The following is a 23,377-nucleotide window of genomic DNA, read 5'->3' as shown; positions in this document are numbered from 1 at the left end:
TATGTGGTGAGAAGCTTGTTTCTGTTAATGTATATTGATTAAGCAGGTTGTTCACAAGCTGTAGACCGAACCAGCTGGAAAGCCTTCTCGCAACGCCGCCTCGGGCGCTCAGTCGCCTGGGTCTAGCGAAGGGTACTTTGCAGCAAAGCCAGAGCGGCGTGCTCCAGCGCTGTAGCAGACGACGCGAAGCGCCTCCCCGAGGTCCGTGTGCGCCTGCGCCGCTTCGCTTCGATGCGCCGCCGCGCCGGACGCATTGGCGCCCCGCGGAGCGCGGCCACGGTGAGCCGTGTTCACGACCCTGTACATTCTAGTACAGGGTACATACTGTACATATGCGCGGGCCGTCATCGTGCATACGGCATCGTTTGACGGAAGCGACTAAACTCCATTCATGGCAAAGCAGTAATTTTTTTTCGCACGTACTAGGTACAAGAAATCAATTAGAAAATGAAAAAAAAAAAAAAAAGAACATGAGCCATTCAACTCTAGCTGTGAACGTGGTTGACCAGTGAAGCAGTTTAGCACACGACACGGCGGTGACACATAATTTTGAACAAAGGCACGAACTCATTTACTGTCTTGATGGGTGGTTGTCGTGACGAAAGGTACGCACACTCATTTATTATCTTGATCGGTGGCCAATTCACATTTTTTGATAATGTCGAATCGATATACGTACGCCGCTGGGTGGTCGGTTGAGCCGGATCGGTGTGGCATCGCAAGGGATATCGCAAGTGTCAGCAACACGGAATGCGTGAACCGCTCCTTTTTCACTACCGACACATCCAAGTTGAAATCACCGACAACGACAACAGGGGTAGCGTCATCGCAGCTAATTCACGCAAAGTGAGCAGCCATGAACCTTACGGGACTACGAGTCATTGCATTTTTTGCTTGCTTACTGGGGTATATGAGCCATTGCTCAAGGGGGTATGAGGCATTATGTTGTGTGCGTAATTAGAAAGAATTTAAGCAATGTTCGGTTCACTTTGCTGAGGGATTGTAGCCTCTGCCTTACGGGACTATGAGCATGTTTTGCTTGCTTAGGGGGTATGATCCATTGATGATGATAGTTTTTGTTCACGGAGAACAAAAGTGCACGGAACGCTAGACATATACAGCTTCACTGTAAAAGACTCAAGCACAACAGTGTGTCGACGAAACGAGAACGCGTCGAGCAGACGACAGCTTGACGCCGCCGTAATCGCCGCCGGTACGGGTGGGTTCGCCGGCCCGTCGAGCCACCGGATTGGCCGGAACTTCAGAAGAAGGCGACGGCAACGCCGCCGCAAATTTCAGCGTCTTTTGCTTGACTCTCTAGAGTTGGTTCTTTATTGTCTGTTAAGATAGCGGGAATGTCGCCGAAGAGAGCGCACCGCGCTGCGACCCGCGATCAGCACGACAAGAGAGCTCGCAAGATGGTGGAAAAGCCGCCGAAGAGGCCGAAACTCCTGGCCCGTGGTAACGAAGGCGAACTCGGCATCGTAAGTGGGCCTACGCTTTCTCATTAGCGAGAGTGTACTCTTCGTTGGTTTATTCTCCGGCACCTCTCATCTTACTTAATGCTCTGTGTACACCCGCCGTGGTTGCTCAGTGTTGGGCTGCTGAGCATGAGGTCGCGCGATCGAATCCCGGCCGCGGCGGCCGCATTACGATGGGGGCGAAATAAGAAAACACCCGTGTACTTAGATTTAGGTGCACGTTAAAGAACCCCAGGTGGTCGAACTTTCCGGAGTCCTCCACTACGACGTGCCTCATAATCGGAAAGTGATTTTGGCATGTAAAACCCCATAATGTAATTACATAATGTAAATACATGTGAAAGAATTCATTTTTCTCGGCAACCACAACACCAAATTTGACGACGTTTATTGCATTTAAAAGAAAAACTTGAAATCCAGTTACTGTTGGTTTCGAATTTTTGATCTAGTTCGTCAATTGTTTATAAAGAATTGACGAAAATCAAAAATTGTCAGAAAACGAAACTATCAAGTTTACAACTCTAACTCAGCAGTGAAAAATGCTATCACAATTGTGTGAACTGCATCTCGTAATACATTTAAAGCGGACAAAATTGATATGCCACACATTAATCTAAAAAAAAAAAATTAATATAGAAATACAGTTTTTGCAGAACCCTTGTACACAACGTAACGAATTCACGTAAGATATAAATTCACGTATCGAATTTGTCCGCTTTGAATGATCTAATGGATGCCGTCTACAGAACTACGATATCCGTTCTTGATGCAGAGCTATTAACTTGTAAACTTTGTGCTTCAATTTTTTTAAAGCTTTAGAATTTTTGAAAATCTTTTTAACAAAATTCAGGCCCTAACTCGAAGTTCCGCTCCCAACAGTCACTAGAATTTAACTTTCTCACTCAAATGCCACAAATGTCATTAAAATCGGTCCACGGATTATTTCAGAAAAATGTTTTTGAGTTTTACATGTATTTGGATCGGCCACATCGGAGTTGGACCCGAGCTAAAGCTTCCTCTTAACACTGATGTTACAGTTTATGGAAAAATTTTACAAAAACATGTCAACATGAATTTTAAAATGTTTCTAAACTATATGTATGCCTGCGTGCAAGGGCATAGCAGGCTGGTCAATTTCTGGTAGCTTAGTATGACTCTTTTGCAGGAAATTCTGTGTTTTATTTCCTGGTTCACCAACTCGCTGTTGGACACGAAAAAATTACTTCGTACAGTTTGACTCCATCTTCTGTGCACAGGCAATATTTCAGAAGGTTTCCTAACGTTATAACAAACTTACTTGTGGATGCAACCCCAGAACATTGTTTACAAATGGATGTTTATCAGCAATTTGTCAATAGGTTGTTTCACATGCTCACATCTAAATTATTTCCAAATGCTCTGTACTAAAAGCAACCCTAGGTGAAATGTCCTGATGTGGTTGCCCTGGGCTGAGATAATGTAAAACTATTCCAATATGTTTTCATTCTAAGTGCCTCTTTTAAAGCAGTGCTTCCTTATCGAACCCCCCACCCACCCTGCCCCTCTCTTGCTGACTGTAGCTGCTGCTGCTTGTGCATTCTCACCGAATAGTTCAAACTGATGGTGATGATCTGATTTGTGACCACTCCCTTGACCTCAATGGGTACACTGTTACCTAGGTCTGAAAAAAGAAATAGAGAAAGTAAATAAATAGAGAAATACAAAAATGTATTGTGCATTGTCGTACCACTTATGCACTTTGCTAAGCAGTACGGCCTACTGGCGCACGAGCCTCCACCGCGAGACGGCACTTTGTCATTGTTACCAGCTCTGCCTGGTCCTCGGTACCGTCTCCGTCTGGATGAAAACAGTGCGGTCTGGATCGTTTCGTCCTCTTGCGGTAGCGTTTGGAGATGTGAACATCGCCTGATGATGTGCTCTATGTCCTCGTCTTTGCCACATATCCTACATAGTGTGCATTCAATGGTGGTGTTGAAGCACCTGCGGTAGGTTAGAGTCCTCGGGGCTCCCGCCCGTGCCTCGAACAACGGGCTGCTGCCGATGCTGTTGTCGTATATCGACTCTGGGCAACTGTCCTTCCAGGCTCTGTATTACTGCAGGGTGGACTTTGTCTCCAGGGCCTGGTGCCATGCCTCCATCTCCTGTTGAGATGTCTTCAACTGCTATGGCCAATTTTTTGCGCATTATCAGCCTGCACAAGGTCGTCGAAAAAGCCAAATTTTCGGCTCAGACGTTGAAGGCGCTTCATCCAGTGTTGAGGACACAGTTTGTACTTATCTAATCGAACACCTTCCGCACCAGGCATCCTCTTGCCATCAGCTGTCGTCTGCCATCATACGCGATCTTTCTGCACACTTCCCTGACCTCAAGCCTGGGCCACTAGGTTCATCGGCGACCCTGCCGTGGCAGCCTGTTCCTGAGCGTCCCACCACCTGTTGACCTCGCTCCGCCCATTGCCACATTTGGGCTATCAGATGACAGCATTGGCGAATGTAAGCACGGGGATGTGGACTTTCCATAATTCAAGGACCATAATCAAGCGGTTTAAGCCCCAGAGCCTTTGCTTGTGGATGACATTTCTGGCCCATCTTTATGCTGTGCGTAAATGTTCCTCATGCGAGATTGTGTAGTACAGAGATTCATGCCCAAGTAGCTATATTCTGTTACCCGCTGTACGACCTGGTTCCCTGGAAGCATTGGTGCTCCTGTGCCCTCAGTGGAACCTGAGAAGCACAGCACCGCAGACTCTCTGGCGTTGAATATAAGCCAAAGCACCGCAATAGAATTCGAACACCGCCATCTTGTTCTCGCAGGTGTCAGTCTGTGACTGCAGTTATTATTTATTATATTTATTTATACATACTGCTGCCCAATTGGGCTATCGCATGAGTGGGGTTTGTACATTGGATATTACAGCAAAACATTTTTCTGCACAAATAAACTTCAACACCGTAGGAATCATGATCATTTAAAAATAAAAGATACAATGAGTAATAATAAACACAGCATGAATCAAGTTAACTTATACAAAAATTCCTCTAAAGGCAGTGACCTAGTTTCCCGTGGTTGTAAGTTCCATTTTTTAATTGTACGAGGAAAGAAACTATACTTAAATAGGCTAGTACATGGTTGAAATGGTGCAAGGTTAAGTTTGTGGCTATTCTTAGTAGCTTTCAATTTATCAGGAGACAGGTAGTTGTTCATTAATGAGTAGCATGGGGTGTTGATGAGACTATGCAACAATTTAAGGCATTGACGATCATGCTCCTCGGACAGAGGTTGTAGATCTAGTGCAGCAAGGTGAGATGAGGGTGAGAAGTTCCAGCCATAACAGCAGTTTCTTCTTTGTTGCTTCTGCAACAGGGATTGCTTTCTTTTGAACTGATTCGAGGTTGTTAATATCAGGTACTTTATAAGGGTTCCAGATGGAGTGACCATATTCGAGAATCAGTCGGATGAGGGATTTATATGATATCAATTTTGTTTAACACGGAGATTTTTGCTATGTACGATTCAGATAGCCTATTTTATTTAGTGCTTTACTGCATGTGTATTCAGTATGCCTTGACCATGACATGTTAGGTGTGAAGACGAGGCCAAGGTAACTTGCATTCAGACACCCGTTCAAGGAAAGAGCCATTAAATGAATAGTTAAACAAATAAGCAGAACTGCACTTACTAAAAGATAAAGGGACTGCTTTTACAAAGTTTATATTTATTTGCCATTTCTTGCACCACCTGCAAAATTGTGTAAAAGAATCGTTAAGTAAAAGGTGGTCAACATTTGTGTTAATTACGTTATACAGCACACAGTCGTGAGCATAAAGGTGGATTTTTGCAGACATATGATTCGGCAAACCATTTATCTACAATAAGAACAAAAATGGCGCCAGCACTGAACCCTGGGGAACTTCGGACGTCACAATTACTACAGACGAGTTTGAGGATTTAAACGAAACATACTGGGAATGGTTATGTATAAAGCTAGCGATCTAGTGAACTAAGGAAGAGTTGAGTAAGGAAGGAAGGAAGAGGAAGTGTAGCGTGAAGCTTACGGAGAAGATTTGATAGTGTAACAGTGTCAAATGCCTTGGAAAAATGTACGAAAATGGCATCTATTTAATTTCCAGTGTCGAGAGTGTGTAAAATGTCATGCGAGAATTCTACGAGCTCAATTATTGTACTAAACCCGCGGTGAAAACCATGCTCGGCATCACTCAAAATGTAATTATTTTCAAGAAACTCCATAATATGCTTAAAGAATATATGTTCAAGAAGTTTTCATGATTGAGATGTTAATGAAATCAGACGATAGTTTAATGGTGATTTCTTGTTGCCGGATTTATACAAGGGAAAATTTTTTGCTAATTTAAAAACTAAAGGAACTGTCAAAGTAGGTGAAGACTTAAAAAGTTACGGCCATATATTGATTACTCCAAGCACAATATCTAACAAGAAAAGCGTTGTTAGTGCCATCAGGGCCACAGGATTTTAAAATTTCTAAGTGCAGAATTGGATTCAAAATACCTTTTAGAAACGCGGTAATAAAACCAATTGAATAGTGTGAGTCGTGAATGAAGGTAGGTAAGTCGAAGTTATCAGTTGTGAATACCGATTGAAAATATTCGTTGAATGTGGTGGCAATAATTAATGGATTATTGGAAGGGACTTTATTTATAACAACTGTATTTGTGGAGGCTGAGCTCGGTAAGATTGAAGCCTGTGAAACACCGTGGGCTGGCAGTGCGATGTCATCTGCAAAAACTAACTCAGGCAAATTCCACTGTTGCCTACAACCTGCGCTGACAAATTCCAGGTGAAAGCCCAGCCCTGACTTCAGCAGCTTGCTCTCCACCTGTGCTGCATAAAGCATATGTAGCAGAGGAGACAATGGGCATTCTTGCTTTGCTCACGTCTACCTCATGCAACGTGACACCGTACATGGTCGTAATGACCCTTTTGCCCCTGAATAGGCGGTGAAAGATGGCTGTTCATGTATGTGGCATATTAATATCTTGCAGGTACTGAAGTAGCTGTCAATGCAGGATGTTATCAAAGGCCTTTGCCACGCCTATGCTAGCATAGCAAAAGGCGCGACTCATTTTTTGCCATCTCTATGCACTGCCACAGGACAATGGGCTGTCCTCCAGCCGTCTGTCCTGGTGGAATCCGTTTTGGGGCTCTGTGAGGGGGTGGTTTTCCTCTGCCCAGGCTCCCATCCAGGCTTTCACGACCTGGGCAAAAACCCTGTACAACACATATGTAACTGATTGCCCTATAATCTCAGATCAATCCATGGTCTGCACCTCCCTTGCGAATGAGGAGGACGTTGCTGTGGAGTCAAACTGGTGATATGTCATCACCGGTGAGAATTCCAGTGAAAATGTTACCCATCTGCTGTCTTGAATCTGGCCCCAGGTGCTTCACAGCCATTATGCTCTTCAGACCACAGGCCGTGTGTGCATTAAAGGGACACTAAAGGCAAATATTAAGTCAATGTGGACTGTTACAATACCATTCCAGAAACCTTGCAGTGATTGTTTCGTGCAAAGAAAGACTCAATTTAAGAGACAATTGCGTCTGAAGGATGCGGTTACCTTTAGCGCAATTCTAATCGCCCGCCCTTGATTGGAGGAGTGGTGCATACGCTATGGTGGTTAGATGGGTAGATGTGTGACTTTAGGTGTGCCGACTGGCGTAGCTCACTGCTGCTTCGCATAATGACTGCAGGAGCTGCGGTCAGAGGCCTGTCGCGAAGCACACATAGTCTGCTACTGAGTCTATTATTGCGCCCCTGTTATATTTATTGGTTTTCACAGTAAAATCTGAAATAAGATGGTTAAATTACATTGAGAGAGTGCGTAAAAGTGCGATGTTTCTTGCTGCATTAATTAATTTTCAAAACTGATCATTTGTATCGCCTGTTAACACACTGATGGCACGGTGCACTGTGCTCGCAGTCACAATAGTTGTCCGAGTTCCTGTAATTTCCTTAGACATTTAAAGGGACACTAAAGGTTCATATTAAGTCAACGTGGACTGTTGAACTACCATCCCAGAAGCCTCGAAACGCTTGTTTCGTGCGAAGAAGAGACCTATTTTAAGAGAAAATGCGTTCTGAAGTGTCCGCGTACCTCTAGCGCAGTTCAAATCACCCGCCCTTCGATCGAAGAGTATTGACGTCATGGTCTCATAGTGACGTTGCGCCATTGGTGAGTAAAACGGCTCCCGCAGATGGCCCTACGGTTTTTCTGCACAAAACGCAAACGCGCGGCCAGAAACAGAGCCAAGACAGAGCCGACAGCAGCGCGAAAGCGGAACTATGGTGGCTAGCGGAAAGGAAAGCGCACGACGATAAGCTGGTTCTTTATTTTATGACGCCAACTTCGACGCTCGTTGCAATGGATGACCCTGACAACGACACATTAGCTCGCGATGCTGGTCTCGAGTTCAGCGATTTAAGCACTGATGAACGTGACCTGCTGTTGAGGGCTCGCGCTGCCAGCGTCGTTGCGTACTGCTACGACGACGGCCTGCTTTGAAAGGCACTTCACGCGACTTCAGTAAGTTGGCGTTGAACTCGTAATCCTCTGGACGAAAGTGCAGCGAGCACACTACGTGATTTTTCGGCTCTTTGCCAGCGCGCTGTGGCAGAGGTACGGCACTTAATCACTTCGAACGGAGAGGTTCACTCGTTGGCACACAGTGATAAGTAACGTTGGATTCGCCGCTGCAACTGCCTTTGGCCAAGTTCCGCGGACCGTTCGCGCATCCCACGACATCACATGGATGTGGCATTCTCGCTGCTTGTTCCAAATGCAAGTTTCGCGAGCCAGCAGGACCACCGCAGCACGACGCGATAAAGAAACAACTGAAACTCCAAAGCGCGCGCGGCGCAAAGTCGAGTGTGCAGAGTCGAGCGAAAACGAAACCTTTCCATCACCCATACTATTCAAGGGTAACGTCAAAATATTACTTTTTGTTAGAATCGAATAGAAGTAGACAAGTAGCATTTTCTTCTGTCTTATAATCTAATGAAATGATCTTTTTAATACGAGTAGTTGAGTACTAGTGACATAAATTATGATGAGGAGTGCTTTCATCATCGGGCTAGTACCGGAATGTCGCTGGGGCGTCTCAAATTGTGTCGTGCATTTATCTCGATTTCTCGGTTACTAAAGCTCTGTTCGCGATTATTTTGACGCCTTAGACGTTCTAGAGCATTGCTTTATCACTTTAACTTGACTTTCTGGTAACCTTTAGTGTCCCTTTAAGGAACAAAGTGAAAACTGTGGGTGATGGTCGTGTATACCATAGAGTTTCCTACAAAATTACTAGAGGGAACTCTGGCGCTGCAGTCGTTGTCCTACCATGGGAATGATGGGAAGTACATGGATTTGTCTGATCTTCGTGCTTGTGAATTCAGACGTTCTTGTGGCTTTGTATATTACGCTATATAAATCTTATTGTCGTATATTTCAGCGCAATCTATATTCTTCGAAGTGTAGAAGACGCCGGGGAACGCGTACAATTGCTATTAATTGCAATTATTGAGCTTGTTTATGTGCCCAAATCGAAACGCACCAAGCGTCTCAAAGCACTGGCATGCCCGCGATAAATTCATAAGTGCGTTTCATTCGCTTGTCGATACATGCATCCGTGGCTTAATGGTTTCAATATCAGGCTTCCGTACTAGAGTCCCTGTGTTCGAATCCTGCAGTCGGGCAATTTTAATGATGTTTATTTAATTATTTATTACGCGATAAACTGTTGAAAATGACGAGTTTACTAAGTCACAAAGCCGTTTGAAGCCAAAAAGGACGAAGTTTAGGCAAATCCATGTACTTCCCATAATTCCCATGCTGGGACAACCACTCCCATTGTAGCTCACGTAGACACTAGCGCCAGAGTTCCCTCTAGTAATTTTGTAGGAAACTCTATGGTGTATACCAAGCTCGTGACACTCCGGAACAGCATGAAAGTGTTCCGGAGTGTCAGAAAGAAGAAAACAAACCAAAGTGGCACCACATGCTTTGCGCCGCATTGTAAGTTTGGCTACAAACATGCAAGCCACGAGCGAAAATACCATTGGTTTCGACGCGATGACACCCATGACTTTCCGAGAGACGTGAGCATGCCCTTCGCTGTGCTGACAAAATGTTTCAACCGCATTAGTCATGTGCCAGCGCCACTTCAAAGAGCATGTCATCGAGCATATGACCGGCACAAAGATTGTGCAGATTCCAATGGTGTATGTACGGGTACTGAGTCACACTGTTACTTTGATGCTGCCTGATGCTGCAGCTTACATATTGAAGAAAATTCCCAGAAAAAGAACAAGCAAGGCTCCGACGGAATGTTGGCCATTGAAATAATCCTGAAGAGAGAGTGAGCCAAATTTACACACGCTTCAAGCAAACAGGATGTGAATGGAAATGTTGTGTGTTCTACAGGTAAGGAATTAGTATTTGTAGACAAGGGAAGAAATTAACGTGCTGTACGATTGTTGACGAAATATTATTTCATTTTCGTTTAATTTCCTCAAAGACCCCATGAGGGGGCATTACATAAGGGGTGGAATCAGCTAAAAAAAACATGAATAACAATGCCTCATCTGTTTATATATAAAAACGCTTATTTAAATTTTCAATGAATTATGATGCGCAGGTGATCATCATCATCAGCCTGATTACGCCCACTGCAGGGCGAAGGCCTCTCCCATACTTCTCCAAATACCCCGTTCATGTACTAATTGTGGACATGTTGTCCCTGCAAACTTCTTAATCTCATCCGCCCACCTAACTTTCTGCCGCCCTCTGCTACGCTTCCCTTCCCTTGGAATCCAGTCCGTAACCCTTAATGACCATCGGTTATCTTCCCTCCTCATTACATGTCCAGCCCATGCCCATTTCTTTTTCTTGATTTCAACTAAGATATCAGAAACTCCCGTTTGTTCCCTCACCCAATCTGCTCTTTCTTATCCCTTAACGTTACACCTATCATTCTTCTTTCCATAGCTCGTTGCGTCGTCCTCAATTTAAGTAGAACCCTTTTCGTAAACCTCCAGATTTCTGCTCCGTAAGTGAGTACTGGTAAGACACAGCTATTATACACTTTTCTCTTGAGGGATAATGGCAACCTGCTGTTCATGATCTGAGAATGCCTGCCAAACACACCCCAGCCCATTCTTATTCTTCTGATTATTTCAGTCTCATGATCCGGATCCGCAGTCACTACCTGTCCTAAGTAGATGTATTCCCTTACCACTTCCAGTGCCTCACTACCTATCGTTAACTGCAGTTCTCTTCCGTGACTGTTAAACATTACTTTAGTTTTCTGCAAATTAATTTTTAGACCCACCCTTCGGCTTTGCCTCTCTAGGTCAGTGAGCATGCATTGCAGTTGGTCCCCTGAGTTGCTAAGCAAGGCAATATCATCAGCGAATCGCAAGTTACTAAGGTATTCTCCAGTAATTCTTATCCCGAATTCTTCCCAATCCAGGTCTCTGAATACCTCCTGTAAACACGCTGTGAATAGCATTGGAGAGATTGTATCTCCCTGCCTGACGCCTTTCTTTATTGCGATTTTGTTGCTTTCTTTATGGAGGACTACGGTGACTGTGGAGCCGCTATAGATATCGTTCAGTATTTTTACATACGGCTCGCCTATACCCTGATTCCGCAATGCCTCCATGACTGCTGAGGTTTCGACTGAATGAAACGCTTTTTCGTAATCAATGAAAGCTATATAAAAGGGTTGGTTATATTCCGCACATTTCTCTATCACCTGATTGATAGTGTGAATATGGTCTATTGTTGAGTAGCCTTTACGGAATCCTGCCTGGTCCTTTTGTTGACAGAAGTCTAAGGTTTTCCTGATTCTATTTGTGATTACCTTAGTAAATACTTTGTAGGCAACGGACAGTAAGCTGATCGGTCTATAATTTTTCAAGTCTATGGCGTCCCTTTTCTTATGGATTAAGATTATGTTAGCGTTCATCCAAGATTCCGGCACGCTTGAGGTTATGAGGCATACTGTATATAGGGTGGCCAGTCTTTCTAGAACAATGTTCCCACCATCTTTCAACAAATCTGCTGTTACCCGATCCTCCCCAGCTGCCTTCCCCCTTTGCATAGCTCCCAAGGCGTTCTTTACTTTTTCCGGCGTTACTTGTGGGATTTCAAATTCCTCTAGGCTATTCTCTCTCACATTATCGTCGTGGGTGCTACTGGTACTGTATAAATCTCTATAGAACTCCTCAGCCACTTGAACGATCCTATCCATATTAGTAATGATATTGCCGGTTTTGTCTCTTAACGCATACATCTGATTCTTGCCTATTCCTAGTTTCTTCTCCACTGCTTTTAGGCTTCCTCTGTTCCTGAGAGCATGTTCAATTCTATCCATATTGTACTTCCTTACGTCAGCTGTCTTACGCTTGTTGATTAACTTAGAAAGTTGTGCCAGTTCTATTCTAGCTGTAGGGTTAGAGGTTTTCATACATTGGCGTTTCTTGATCAGATCTTTCGTCTCCTGCGATAGCTTACAGGTATCCTGTCTAACGGAGTTACCACCGACTTCTATTGCACACTCCTTAATGATGCCCACAAGATTGTCGTTCATTGCTTCAACACTAAGGTCCTCTACCTGAGTTAAAGCCGAATACCTGTTCTGTAGCTTGATCTGGAATTCCTCTATTTTCCCTCTTACCGCTAACTCATTTATCGGCTTCTTATGTACCAGTTTCTTCCGTTCTCTCCTCAGGTCTAGGCTAATTCGAGTTCTTACCATCCTATGGTCACTGCAGCGCACCTTGCTGAGCACATCCACATCTTGTATGATGCCAGGGTTAGTGCAGAATATGAAGTCTATTTCATTTCTAGTCTCGCCGTTCGGGCTCCTCCACGTCCACTTTCGGCTATCCCGCTTGCGGAAGAAGGTATTCATTATCTGTATATTATTCTGCTCCGCAAACTCTATTAATAACTCTCCCCTGCTATTCCTAGTGCCTGTGCCATATTCCCCTACTGCCTTGTCTCCAGCCTGCTTCTTGCCTACCTTGGCATTGAAGTCGCTCATCAGTATAGTGTATTTTGTTTTCACTCTACCCATCGCCGATTCCACGTATTCATAGAAGCTTTCGACCTCCTGGTCATCATTACTGGATGTAGGGGCGTAGACCTGTACAACCTTCATTTTGTATCTCTTATTAAGTTTCACAACAAGACCTGCCACCCTCTCATTAATGCTATAGAATTCCTGTATGTTACCAGCTATATTCTTATTAATCAGGAATCCGACTCCTAGTTCTCGTCTCTCCGCTAACCCCCGGTAGCACAGGACGTGCCCAGTTAATTTTCTTTCCCTTGTCCTCTCGTAGCTTCAACGCTAGTCAAGGAGGGAAGGTGATGAAGGTCCGAAGTCGGCGCCCCTCAATGATTTGAGTGCACGGTGGCAGCGCGAAGGAAGAGCCGTTGTCCGACGAAGTGACGTTTTATTCAAACGCCGAAGCGTCTGTCCGGGTCCAAGCCCGAAGCTCCGCTCTTTCTCACACAACCAAACATGACTTTTTGAGCCCTCAGTTGTACAAAGGATTCACAAACCAGCCAATCACACATGCGAGTTCACATCATTGTAACCAATAGCACAACCACTTTCGTGCCGCACACGGCATTGGTGGAAACAGTGGCACTCTTTAGAACACGCCAGGGGATAGGATTTCTCAAAAACACGTGCCACCTCCCTCTCCCCTACATTGGGCTGCGAGCATCGGCCTCTGATGTCTTCCCTCTTTTCACCTGCAACCGGCCGCCATACAAGCTGCCGAGAATGTTCCGTGAAATCGCGGATTATTAACTCCATATCCGCCGGACAGCGGGCTACCCTGCCAGTACTGAGAAATCTGTCTCCCGTGCAGCTGTGTGCCGGCTAAGTGATAAAGCTACCGCCATTTTCACGGGAATCCTTAGCAGGGGCACGTGGATGCCAAACATCAAAGCGGCTGGGCAGCGTCGCGTTGCCCAAATTCCGTGACGGGACATTTGGGGAGCGCGTGGGCATTAGCGGTGGCGGGGACCTCAAGCACCCCCCTTCTTTCATCTTCACGCTCGTCTCCCCGAACGCTCCCCTTCAGCTCGGCCCTTGTGCCCTTTTGTTCCGAGCGGGGGTGCCGTTCTAGTGCCTTTTCTACGGGGCATCCACTAATCCGCTTTCTCTTCACGCGTGAGTGCTGCCCGCGTCCCCTCTTCGCGGAACCCATATGCGTGCCTCATTTCCGGTTATTGGCCGATACAGCAGGTGTGGGCTCGTCCTACGCTTTGCTGTAGTCGCCTAAACTGGGCCACACAATAACAGATAGGTCAAGTCCCTAATCTCAAACTGACTTGCCCGCTTTTTGGGACTGTATATGCTTCTTTTGGCCTCCTAACTTCACTGAGCCCTATTATATCCCATTTACTGCCCTCTATTTCCTCCAATAGCATTGCTACACTCGCCTCACTAGATAACGTTCTAGCATTAAACGTTGCCAGGTTCACATTTTGATGTTCCAACAGTTCAGTCAAGTGGACGAAAAACTTGAAGGTTGTAGTAGGTGCGGTGAGAAATGTGCTGGCATGATGTAAGGTGCACGATTGAGTGATGAGTAATAGAACTTGTGGTACAGCAATAGGGTGGCTATGGGACGGTGAACTGAGAGAGGTGATAAGGCAGATTTATTTGTCAGAACTGAAACACTGATGTCATACGAATAAGAAGAATGAATGAACCTTGTAGCACGATTTTGGACTGCTTCTAGATCATTTATGAGGTTAACATGATGTGGGTTCCATATGGCGGATGCAGATCCTAGTTTAGGTCGAACAAGTTATTGTCAACAAGCAATTTCATGTGATGTGGGGCGAGGCGAAGATGATGTTTAAGAAATCGCAGTGTTTTGTTAGCTGATATTATGTTAGTGACAAGTGCATTCCATGTTAGATCATTAAATAATGTGATGCCCAAGTATTTGAAAGACGATATGGATTCAACGGACTCGTTAGAGATTTTTTATTTAAAGGCATGCATCTTGTGTCAGCGGGTAATGGAAAGGAGCTTGCATTTACTAGGTTTAAGGATCATGAGCCAATCTTCACACCATTGCTGGATGTGGTTAAGATCCTGTTGGAGGGCATCTTGATCCGTAGTGTCAGTTACTCGGCGGTATATAATGCAGTCGTCAGCAAACATTCGAATTTGGCAAGATACATGCAGCGGGAGGTTGTTCATATATATAAGAAACAAAAGAGGGGTACGCATTTGGGCTGGTTGGTTCATGATTACGAGCAATAAAAACAGCGCTAAACGACAGGACAAGTGAAGGGACACAGACACAGACTGTTGTCTGTGTCCCTTCACTCGTCCTGCCGTTTAGCGCTGTTTCTATTGCTCGGAAAAGAGGGGCGAGAACGGAGCCTTGTGGGATGCCAGATGTTACAGGAAGAGGATTGGAGGACTGGTTATTTATGATGACTGATTGAGAGTGATTTGTTCAGAACGCTTTGATCCACTTTAGTACTTTAGAATGTAGGTTTAACCGTGAGAGTTGTATTAACCGTTGATGTGGAACTTCATCAAATGCCTTAGCATAATCCAGAAAAAGTAGCATCAACCTGAAGGTTAGTGTCCAGAAACATGGCTAGTTGTGTTCACATGAATACCCCTTGTGGAACCTGTGCTGGGATGGATGGAAGAAATTGTGTCTCAGAAGTCCATAATGTGAGAGTATAGGACTTGTTCCATGATTTTGCAAGGGATGCTAGTTAGAGATATGGTACGGTAGTTAGGAGAATTTTTATCACCTGATTTGTAAAGCGGAATGACCTTCCCAGTTTGCCAGTCTTTAGGAATGAGACCTGTAGAAAGTGACTGTGAAAATAGCAAGTTCAAATACACTGCAGTATTACACTTAGTATATTCTAGTAGTTTTGAGCTGATTCGTCGATGCCAGCTGACAAGGAAAGTTTCATTTTCTCAATTAAGGATGAGATGCCGCTTGAAGAAAAGGTTATCGCATCCGTCGGTGACGTGGTATTAGTAGGTAGTATCCATAAACGTGGGTCGCGCTCTTGTGTGAAAACTGTTGAAAATGTGGTATTGAAGATGTTACCACAGTCTGTATCGAAGACTGGTTCACCCGATGCGTTAGCGAAAGTGATTGAGGGTGTTAGTGCGTGATTGATGATGTGTAAAAATTTCTTTGGGTTCTTGCATAGCATGCATGGCAGGTCGCTATTAAAGAAAGAGTGTTTTGCACCGGGTATCGCAATGATTCTGGTTGCGAAAAATTCAGGTTGAAGTGCAGTGGTCATGGTTTACAACTAAATGACTGGCAGATGCCCTGCTGCTGGCATTTTTTTCCCCTTTCGTCGGCTTGAGCGTTTGGTAGTCATCGGTTATGAGCAGCATAAAATCGAAATTACGAACTGCATCATCAAGCTAATATATTGCTCACCTGCACTTCCTTGTGACGACCAAGAACTTGGCTCCTGAGCATACTCCAGAATAGAAAAGCACTTTACACTGCGCTACATGTATTGTGAGCCCTGTGATGCAGTGCAGTGTTTCAGTTAAAGCTGTAGTTGCAGTAAAAGCTTGGTGTTGCTGGTTTGCATGTGTGACCGAAAAATTACCAACATAATTACTGCTTTCAAATATACGTATGTACAATCATCACGAGTCCAAACTATTATTTTTGATGCTACAAGCTACTTCTCCCATCATAAATGATCAAATGCCAGAATTTGTTTTTTCATCAAAAACAGTTTATTTGTATTGTCTGTCAAACAACATTGTTAAATTATATTGCAAGCATGCCTCATTTATAATAGCCCCAGTACGGGCAAAGAAATTGAACCAAATGATTTAAGTTGTATGAATATCAATATTTATGCCATTGTATTTTACCTCCCTTCAAGCTAAATAATTTATCTTGTGCATTCTGTGGTGTAAGAATACAGCCTGCACAAATTACCGTTTGCATACAGCCCCTACATACTATCTACCTGTTCTGCAAAGCAATCTTTCGCTTTCCTCACTTTAGAAGAACTAATGAAGGGCTATTTTCTCCATGTAGAATTTGTGCTTCTTCTCGTAGACTCAAGCTTAACGTGTTTACCGAACTAAACAGCATAAGCTTGTATATTTATGCATGTCAAACGGGGAAACAAACAGGTGACGGAAAAGGCAAGTACTTTACCTTTGCAAGTGACAGAGCTCTGCTGCATTCAGAAATTTGTAACTGTCTATGATGTCATTGTGAATGCAGTTTTCAGTTTCCAGTTTAAATATGGTGGTAAATGTGCCGCAGTTCCAATGTAATACGGCTGCAGGAGCACACAAACTGTGCTGCTTGTGACAGGCCTCAGACTGTGGTGCCATATTTGTCGTCATGAAGCAGAGAAGCGCAGAACTATGCTTCACGTCCTGTGGACGGCACAATTACCCATCTAGCCACCGTACATACGACAGTACACTACCTCCTGCCTTTACAGCCGTCTGTTAGTTAAATGGTGCCCGACAGGCGGCGCTACGGTTTTTCGTTCAAAATGCAAATGCACAGCCATGGAGAAACTGAGCCTTGACAGAGAGTTGCATTCGCCACTGCAGCTGCTTTTGCTTAAGTGGCATGGACCATTCGGGCATTCCGCGACATAACATAGACGTGTAAATCCGTCCTACTTGCATTTCGTGGGAGTTTCGCGAGCAAGCAAAACCAGTGCAGCATTACGCGATAACGTAACTATTGAAGCATGAAGGCACGGATCAGTCGAGTGAAAACGAAACCTTTCCACTGCCTGTGTCAAGGAATACAATCAGTTCTTTTTTTCGAAACATCGAATATAAGTAGCATTTTCTTCTGTTTTATAATGCAGTACAATTATGTTTTTATTACGAGAGGTTGAGTACTAGCAACAGAAATAAAATGAGGAGTGCCTTCGTCATTGGGCTAGTACTTGACTGTTCCTGGTGAGTCGCAAATCATGTCCTGCATTACCTCAATTTCTCAGTTATTAAAATGTTTTCGGTGATAATATTGATGCCTTAGTTGTCCTTGGGCATTGTTCTATCACTTTAGCTTGACTTAGTGTCCCTTTAATGCGACCAATTGCCTGCTCAACAGCCATTTAGGATATTTGCTAGTCCTGATAATGCGGTGTAGTCTCTCCTACTTCCATATGTTTAGAGACACCACTATCCTCACTTGCTGTTTGTGATGTTCCGTATAGCTGTCATAGGTGATCCATCAGTGCGTGTTGTCTTCCCTGTGTCTTTGTCACGGCTTGTATGTTCTGTCGGTTGGCTGTCCGGGGATGCCACTCCTGTCTTCCACCCATCTTTATTGAGGAACCTTTTATGGTTAGCCTCAGCTATATTGTGTTGAGTGATGGCCTGCATGTGGTGTTTTCGGCAAACTTATTCATCCCAACCCACCTTAACAGCGGCGATGATGATTGACGGCCTGTCGAGCCTGCAATGCTGCCCGAATTTTACTATCCCACCAGATTTTTCTGGTATGTCCAGAAAAACAAACGTCTGCCTCCGCATGATGCCTTTTAGTTATGAAACGTATTGTGCACACATGACTGCTGCTTCTCATTGGTGACTGGATTCAAATTCTTCCAACACTGCTTTATACGCCATGACTGGGAGGACCTTCTTGGCACGGTACCCCTTTCGCTTGCACTCTTTAGCACCATGGCGCAGCGAAACCGAGCCTTAGGCAGTTGTGGTCGCTGCCAATGCTGAATGTCCCCACCTCATCAACACTGAAGTTGCATAGTCTAGCATTCAGGCCTTTGGAGAGCAACGAATAGATGATACACGTACGACTGCCGTGAACGGACCAAGTGAACATGCTCGCGCACTCTGATCGCATATTCGCAATTCACAATGGATGGTCTTCTGTTATTGCTTGTAGAAGTTCTCTGTTTAAGTCCGTGCATCTGTCCATCTCTTGAAGTCCCTGAGGAGAAAAATTTGCTTCCCTGGGTTCCAACACTCAATGTCATGCTTGATGCACTGCACTGCCTCCAGGTTCCCATCTCGCTAGTCTGGGGACATTCCCAGGTACACTACACACACAATAACTGGTCTATTGTGAATGTACCCACTCAGCCACATGTGGTTCATACATTTACAGGATAGCTGTCTCCACTGAGTATTGTTGCACCACATGCTGCCGTCCCTTTGAGCCACATCTTCTCAGTTACAGCTTGCCCAGCTCCATTCTGGGTGTATTGGAGGTCGCTCCAGCTCATGCCAGTGTGTCTCGGCTACACCGTATAGGCACATTCCTTCCACGTTGAGCACCCTGTATAGTTCTTCCCATTTGGCTAGCCTCCTGCCACTGTTAATGTTGAGAAAACCTATGACTGCCATATTTCCCACATGCGACTTGCGTTTCCTGTAGTGCAAACGCACTGTCTGCCACCATGGAACATCACCCTTTGGTGTGCAGCCCAAGTGTACACTACACTTATTGTGGATGGCAGCGCTGTTCATGTGTGAGTGATGGCCTCGTGGCATCCCCGTGTGTGTTCTGAATCTTGATGTACGCTTTCACCACCCCCTCAAGAACTCCACGGTGCATGCCCCCCTTGGCATGCAGGGCGGATTATTGGGGACGTTGCTGCATCATATGGTGCTGGACCATGGAGGCTACCACGAGCCTTCTACCACGAGCCTTCGACCTGGCTACCATGCGAGCCAGGTTGAATTTAACAGGCTGAGTTCCCATCACCTGGGGTAAATATGGAAGCTGTATGTTGCACTGCAGGATGGCGGCGGGATGGCGGCACCATCTAGGAGTGATGGCTCACACTATGTCACCTGTAGCAGTGGAAGGTAGAGGGGGGGAAGCCGGCTGCTGGTGGAGATGGCAAGGGGGCCGCGACGCGGAGAGCCGCAATGAGATGGGAGAAAGGGCACCGGAGGAGATGGCCTCATGCTGAGGCGCCCTGCAGCCACGTGGGCGGTCACATCTGTGCCTCCAAGGGAAGGTCAGGTACCCTAAACAAATGGCAGAGAAAGCCAGCGTGCCTCTTTCAACCCCTATAATGCTGGTTGCATTCAAAGGTGCATTGCATTCTTTGCCAACATGAATAAAACATTTGGTTTCATTTTGCACTCACATTAAATAACCACAAACGCGCCTTTCAGCACGCCTTACGCATTTATGGAAAGCTTCACTGGATATAGATTCCAACTGGGCATGTTGGATCTGGTGGATTATTTTAATGCAGAATGGCTCGAGCACCACCCATATAGGCATGGCCCAGACCATTTTGACCTATCTCAGCGGGATAATGGCCAATTTCAAATAATAAAATATCAGAATAGTTTTACATTACCCCAGCCCTGATGTACCGTATGTCTATATAGGATGCATGTAGAAGGATGAATATGTCTATTGCATATACATCCATTGTGCATAAAGGGATAATCGGAACGAGTGAATAAAATTTTCAAGGTGTTAACATTTATTCTTGCAAAAGCAGAACACACAGTTTGGGGTCACAATAAATTTCCTGCATGTCTGTTTATCGTTTCATATAGGGGTGATGTACTTGATGTCAGTCATGAGCAGAGCTAGCATCATGCACGGTTTCCAGCATATTTTTATTACAATTTGATGTGCTCATCAACAAGCTGCTTTCGAAATGAATATCAGGTTTCCTATCCTTTTTACAAAAGTGTCTCGTTCTGACTTAGCTGTTGATTGATGCATTGTTTGTTAGCAATGCACTTAAAGGCATGCGCAAGTTGCTGCTTACGCTTGGCTGCACGAGCCTGCTCTTGTGCCCAGGCTGCAGCATCGGCACGGCGTAGACGAGCTTGTTCCTGGTTCTGCTCATGGCGTTACTGATTGAAAGCTGCCTGCTTCAAAGGAGTATGTATGATGCATGGCCTACCCATTTCGGAGCCATAGAGAAACTGCTGCGTATGCTCGGCTGCGACAGAGAGCAATGACGTCGCTGTTCGCGCAGCTAATCCAATACTAATCGCGTGCCTCTCTTTCTATCTCTGTTTTTTTTGCGCATGTGCATGTGGTTGTGCCGGAGAAGTTTTCGGCGTACAGGCGGCAGACGGATGGATGGACAGATGGACGGACGGACGGACGGATGGACGGACAAATCGGCTAGCCATATATAAAGCTTCGCTGTAAAACAAGACAGCGCACTATCGTGTGTCTTCTTGATTGCAGCCCACACGTTTGCAAGTCACCTATCACTCAATCACGCTTTTGGAGTTGTGGGCATGCTATATTATTCTAGATTTAAAAATACAGGAACGAAGCTTTGCCCTAGAACTTGTATAGTATCTTCGATGCAAGTTTCACTCACTTTCGCTAATCTACTGTCCGACTTGTTTAAAGCAATGTTTGGAAGCAACTTGCCATCATGGTATTGTAGTCATCATGCTACGCATATTGTCATTTGATTACACTCGGGAATTGATGAGGCAGACAGTCCGAAGCAGGGCTGCTTCCTGTTTAGAAGCCTTTGTGAAAATTACGGCATCGGTAGTTCGCAGTAACATAAGGGCCAGCTGGTAGGTCCGGGAGATTTGAAAGCATTGTGGCTCCTAACACCCATCTATTTTGAAAATTGCTGAGACGTTTAGTTAGGACGGGCTCTCCCCAGCAAGAAGCACATGTTACGACTGGGTAGGTCAGCCTCAGCTAAGTGACTGGCCACGACCATCAGGTGTTGAGCGATCGGGCAGCGACGAGACACTCTCTCTATGTCCATGATTATCTGCCAGCTTCGTTCTTGACACCTTTTACGCATGCCCCCCCTCCTCTCTCCTCCTATGCATCACCCCCTCCCCTTCTTAAAATTCTTTTCTGTTGATCACTGTCACACTCTTCGACATTCACCAGGTTGTTGAACGACACGGCGTCCAATAACATTCCTATATTTCTGTTTCTGCTTGGACTTCAAGGCTTTTCACCTACCTGCCCTCTGTTGCGAAGCCAGTTTCTCGAACCTCGACTGGCATTACTATTGGGCAGCCTGGCATTGTCGGCAGGCTGCAGGCGTTCGGTAGACTATGGTGACCAGGCAGGGACGAGACAATTTCTAGTGCGAAACTTGCACTGTTTATTCAATGGTTGGTGAAGGATATAGAAGAAGAGAATGAATGAATGAAAAAGTACATTGCGGGGCCGCTTAAATAGGCCCACTAAAATCGTAGGTGGGATCTTGCTCACGTCAACGTCACGTGACATGCACTGAGTCTGGTCGGGGATGGGTGGCTGATCCTTTCTTCTAGGCGATGTTGCACATGCTTGCCTCTTCTGGTGGCAACCTGCGGAGTCTGTTTGGTTCGCGGAAAGGGTCTCCCCTACAGTCGGACAGTTTGCGGAAAGAATGCTCCCCTAGATTCGCACAGTTTGTGAAAAGGGTTCTCCCCTAGAGTCGCACACACAAAGGGGCCTGTAATCACTGCGGGGCGCCTGCCAGACCAGCAACCACTCAAGACAACCATAGCAAATTAGGAATCCATCCTTTGTTTTGATTAGGCATGGCCTTTGAGCATTCTTTTTTCCCAGGGTGTTACACGCCAATCGTAACACCTCCCACATATGTTTGTTGTGGAGAGTTTCTTAGCTTCCCTAGCCCAACACTCCCATCCTTGATACATTTTGCCGTATGCAAATCAGCGTTGTGTAGGTCTGTCTTATCGTTTTTCTTGCCCTGTTTTAGCACAAAGCTTTCTTAGCCTCTTCTTACAACTTTCCCACTGCTGCTGCTGTGGCTGTCTCGCACGCCGTGTAGGGGGGTGGTTCAGAGCGTGTGTATACATGACAGGAGTGCGACAGAAAGGAATGGTGACGTGAGAAACTCGCTTGAACCTTGCACTGCGTTGAATGTGCACAGTGCCCTCTGAAGCTCCCTGGACAACGCCACATTAGCCTCTTGACAGCTGTTATTATCTGTGACCCCCAGCAAAAGCATAGCAGAAATTGCCGTGCTTACCGTGCAAGTCTAGAGGGAAGCTAGATAGAATGGAAGAGAGGAAGGGGGAGAGAAGGCCTAGAATGGGTAGAACGGATGCAGTCTCGAAATGAGTGAATAACAGCCTTACCACTCTTCCTTCACAGTTCCCCCCAAAAAAAGGGAGGGGGTCACCTGAGAAGGCAAGGAAATGCTGCTACTATAGACACAACAGCGGTTGCAGGCAAATGGGATAAATTTAAGTTCACGGTATGGTATGGTAGGGTACATTTCTGCTATTTCTGAAAAATAAACACCATGCAGATTTGTTAACTGGACAGATTGTGCAGGGTGTGCAGATGCAAAGCCGTATTAAAACGCACCGTAGGGTATAGGTGGCACTACGGAAGCGGTCACATGTCAAGTCAATACTTCTGTGCCTGCCATGGTAGCTTTGTGGCTATGGCATTGCTCGAGGTCTTGGGTTTGATCCTGACCGCGACAGCCGCATTTTGACGGGGGCGAAATAAAAGATTCTTTTGCACTTAGATTGAGGAACACGTTAAAGAACACCACTGTGTCAAAATTAATCTGGAGTCCGCTACTACGGTGTGGCTCATAATCAGATTGTGGTTTCAGCACGTAAAGCTGCATAATTAAATTAAAATTGAATATTTATACCACGATGCAATGTGCCATGTGAGGCAATGATTATGCTGAACCCTCTCAGAGGTTACGAAGTACGGTGCACAACACCGTCTCAAGCAAACACCTCCCCCTGTGTGTTCTGTGTATTATGTAAACAGCAGTGGTGTACGCAAGGTAACATTTAACATCAACTCGCGACTCTCATGTTACACTAAACGCTGAAGAAATTAAACATTTGCCGTCAACTTGACAGCTAATTATCGTCAATCA

General features: G+C 45.3%; 1 protein-coding gene across 4 annotated transcripts in view; it reads left to right on the top strand.

Annotated features, from left to right (window-relative positions):
- The first annotated feature begins 1,355 nt into the window (after window positions 1-1,355).
- Window positions 1,356-23,377, top strand: part of LOC142568011 (DNA (cytosine-5)-methyltransferase 3C-like) — a 394,257-nt gene continuing 372,235 nt past the window's right edge. For all 4 annotated transcript variants that reach the window (XM_075678102.1, XM_075678101.1, XM_075678103.1 and 1 more), the window contains exon 1: window positions 1,356-1,484. In XM_075678102.1, the coding sequence (XP_075534217.1) occupies window positions 1,356-1,484 (129 nt within the window). The remainder of the gene's footprint in view (window positions 1,485-23,377) is intronic.

Source organism: Dermacentor variabilis, unplaced genomic scaffold (genome assembly GCF_050947875.1).
Source record: "Dermacentor variabilis isolate Ectoservices unplaced genomic scaffold, ASM5094787v1 scaffold_15, whole genome shotgun sequence".
In the NCBI taxonomy this organism is placed as follows: domain Eukaryota; kingdom Metazoa; phylum Arthropoda; class Arachnida; order Ixodida; family Ixodidae; genus Dermacentor; species Dermacentor variabilis.
This window is presented reverse-complemented; position numbering and strand designations above follow the sequence as displayed.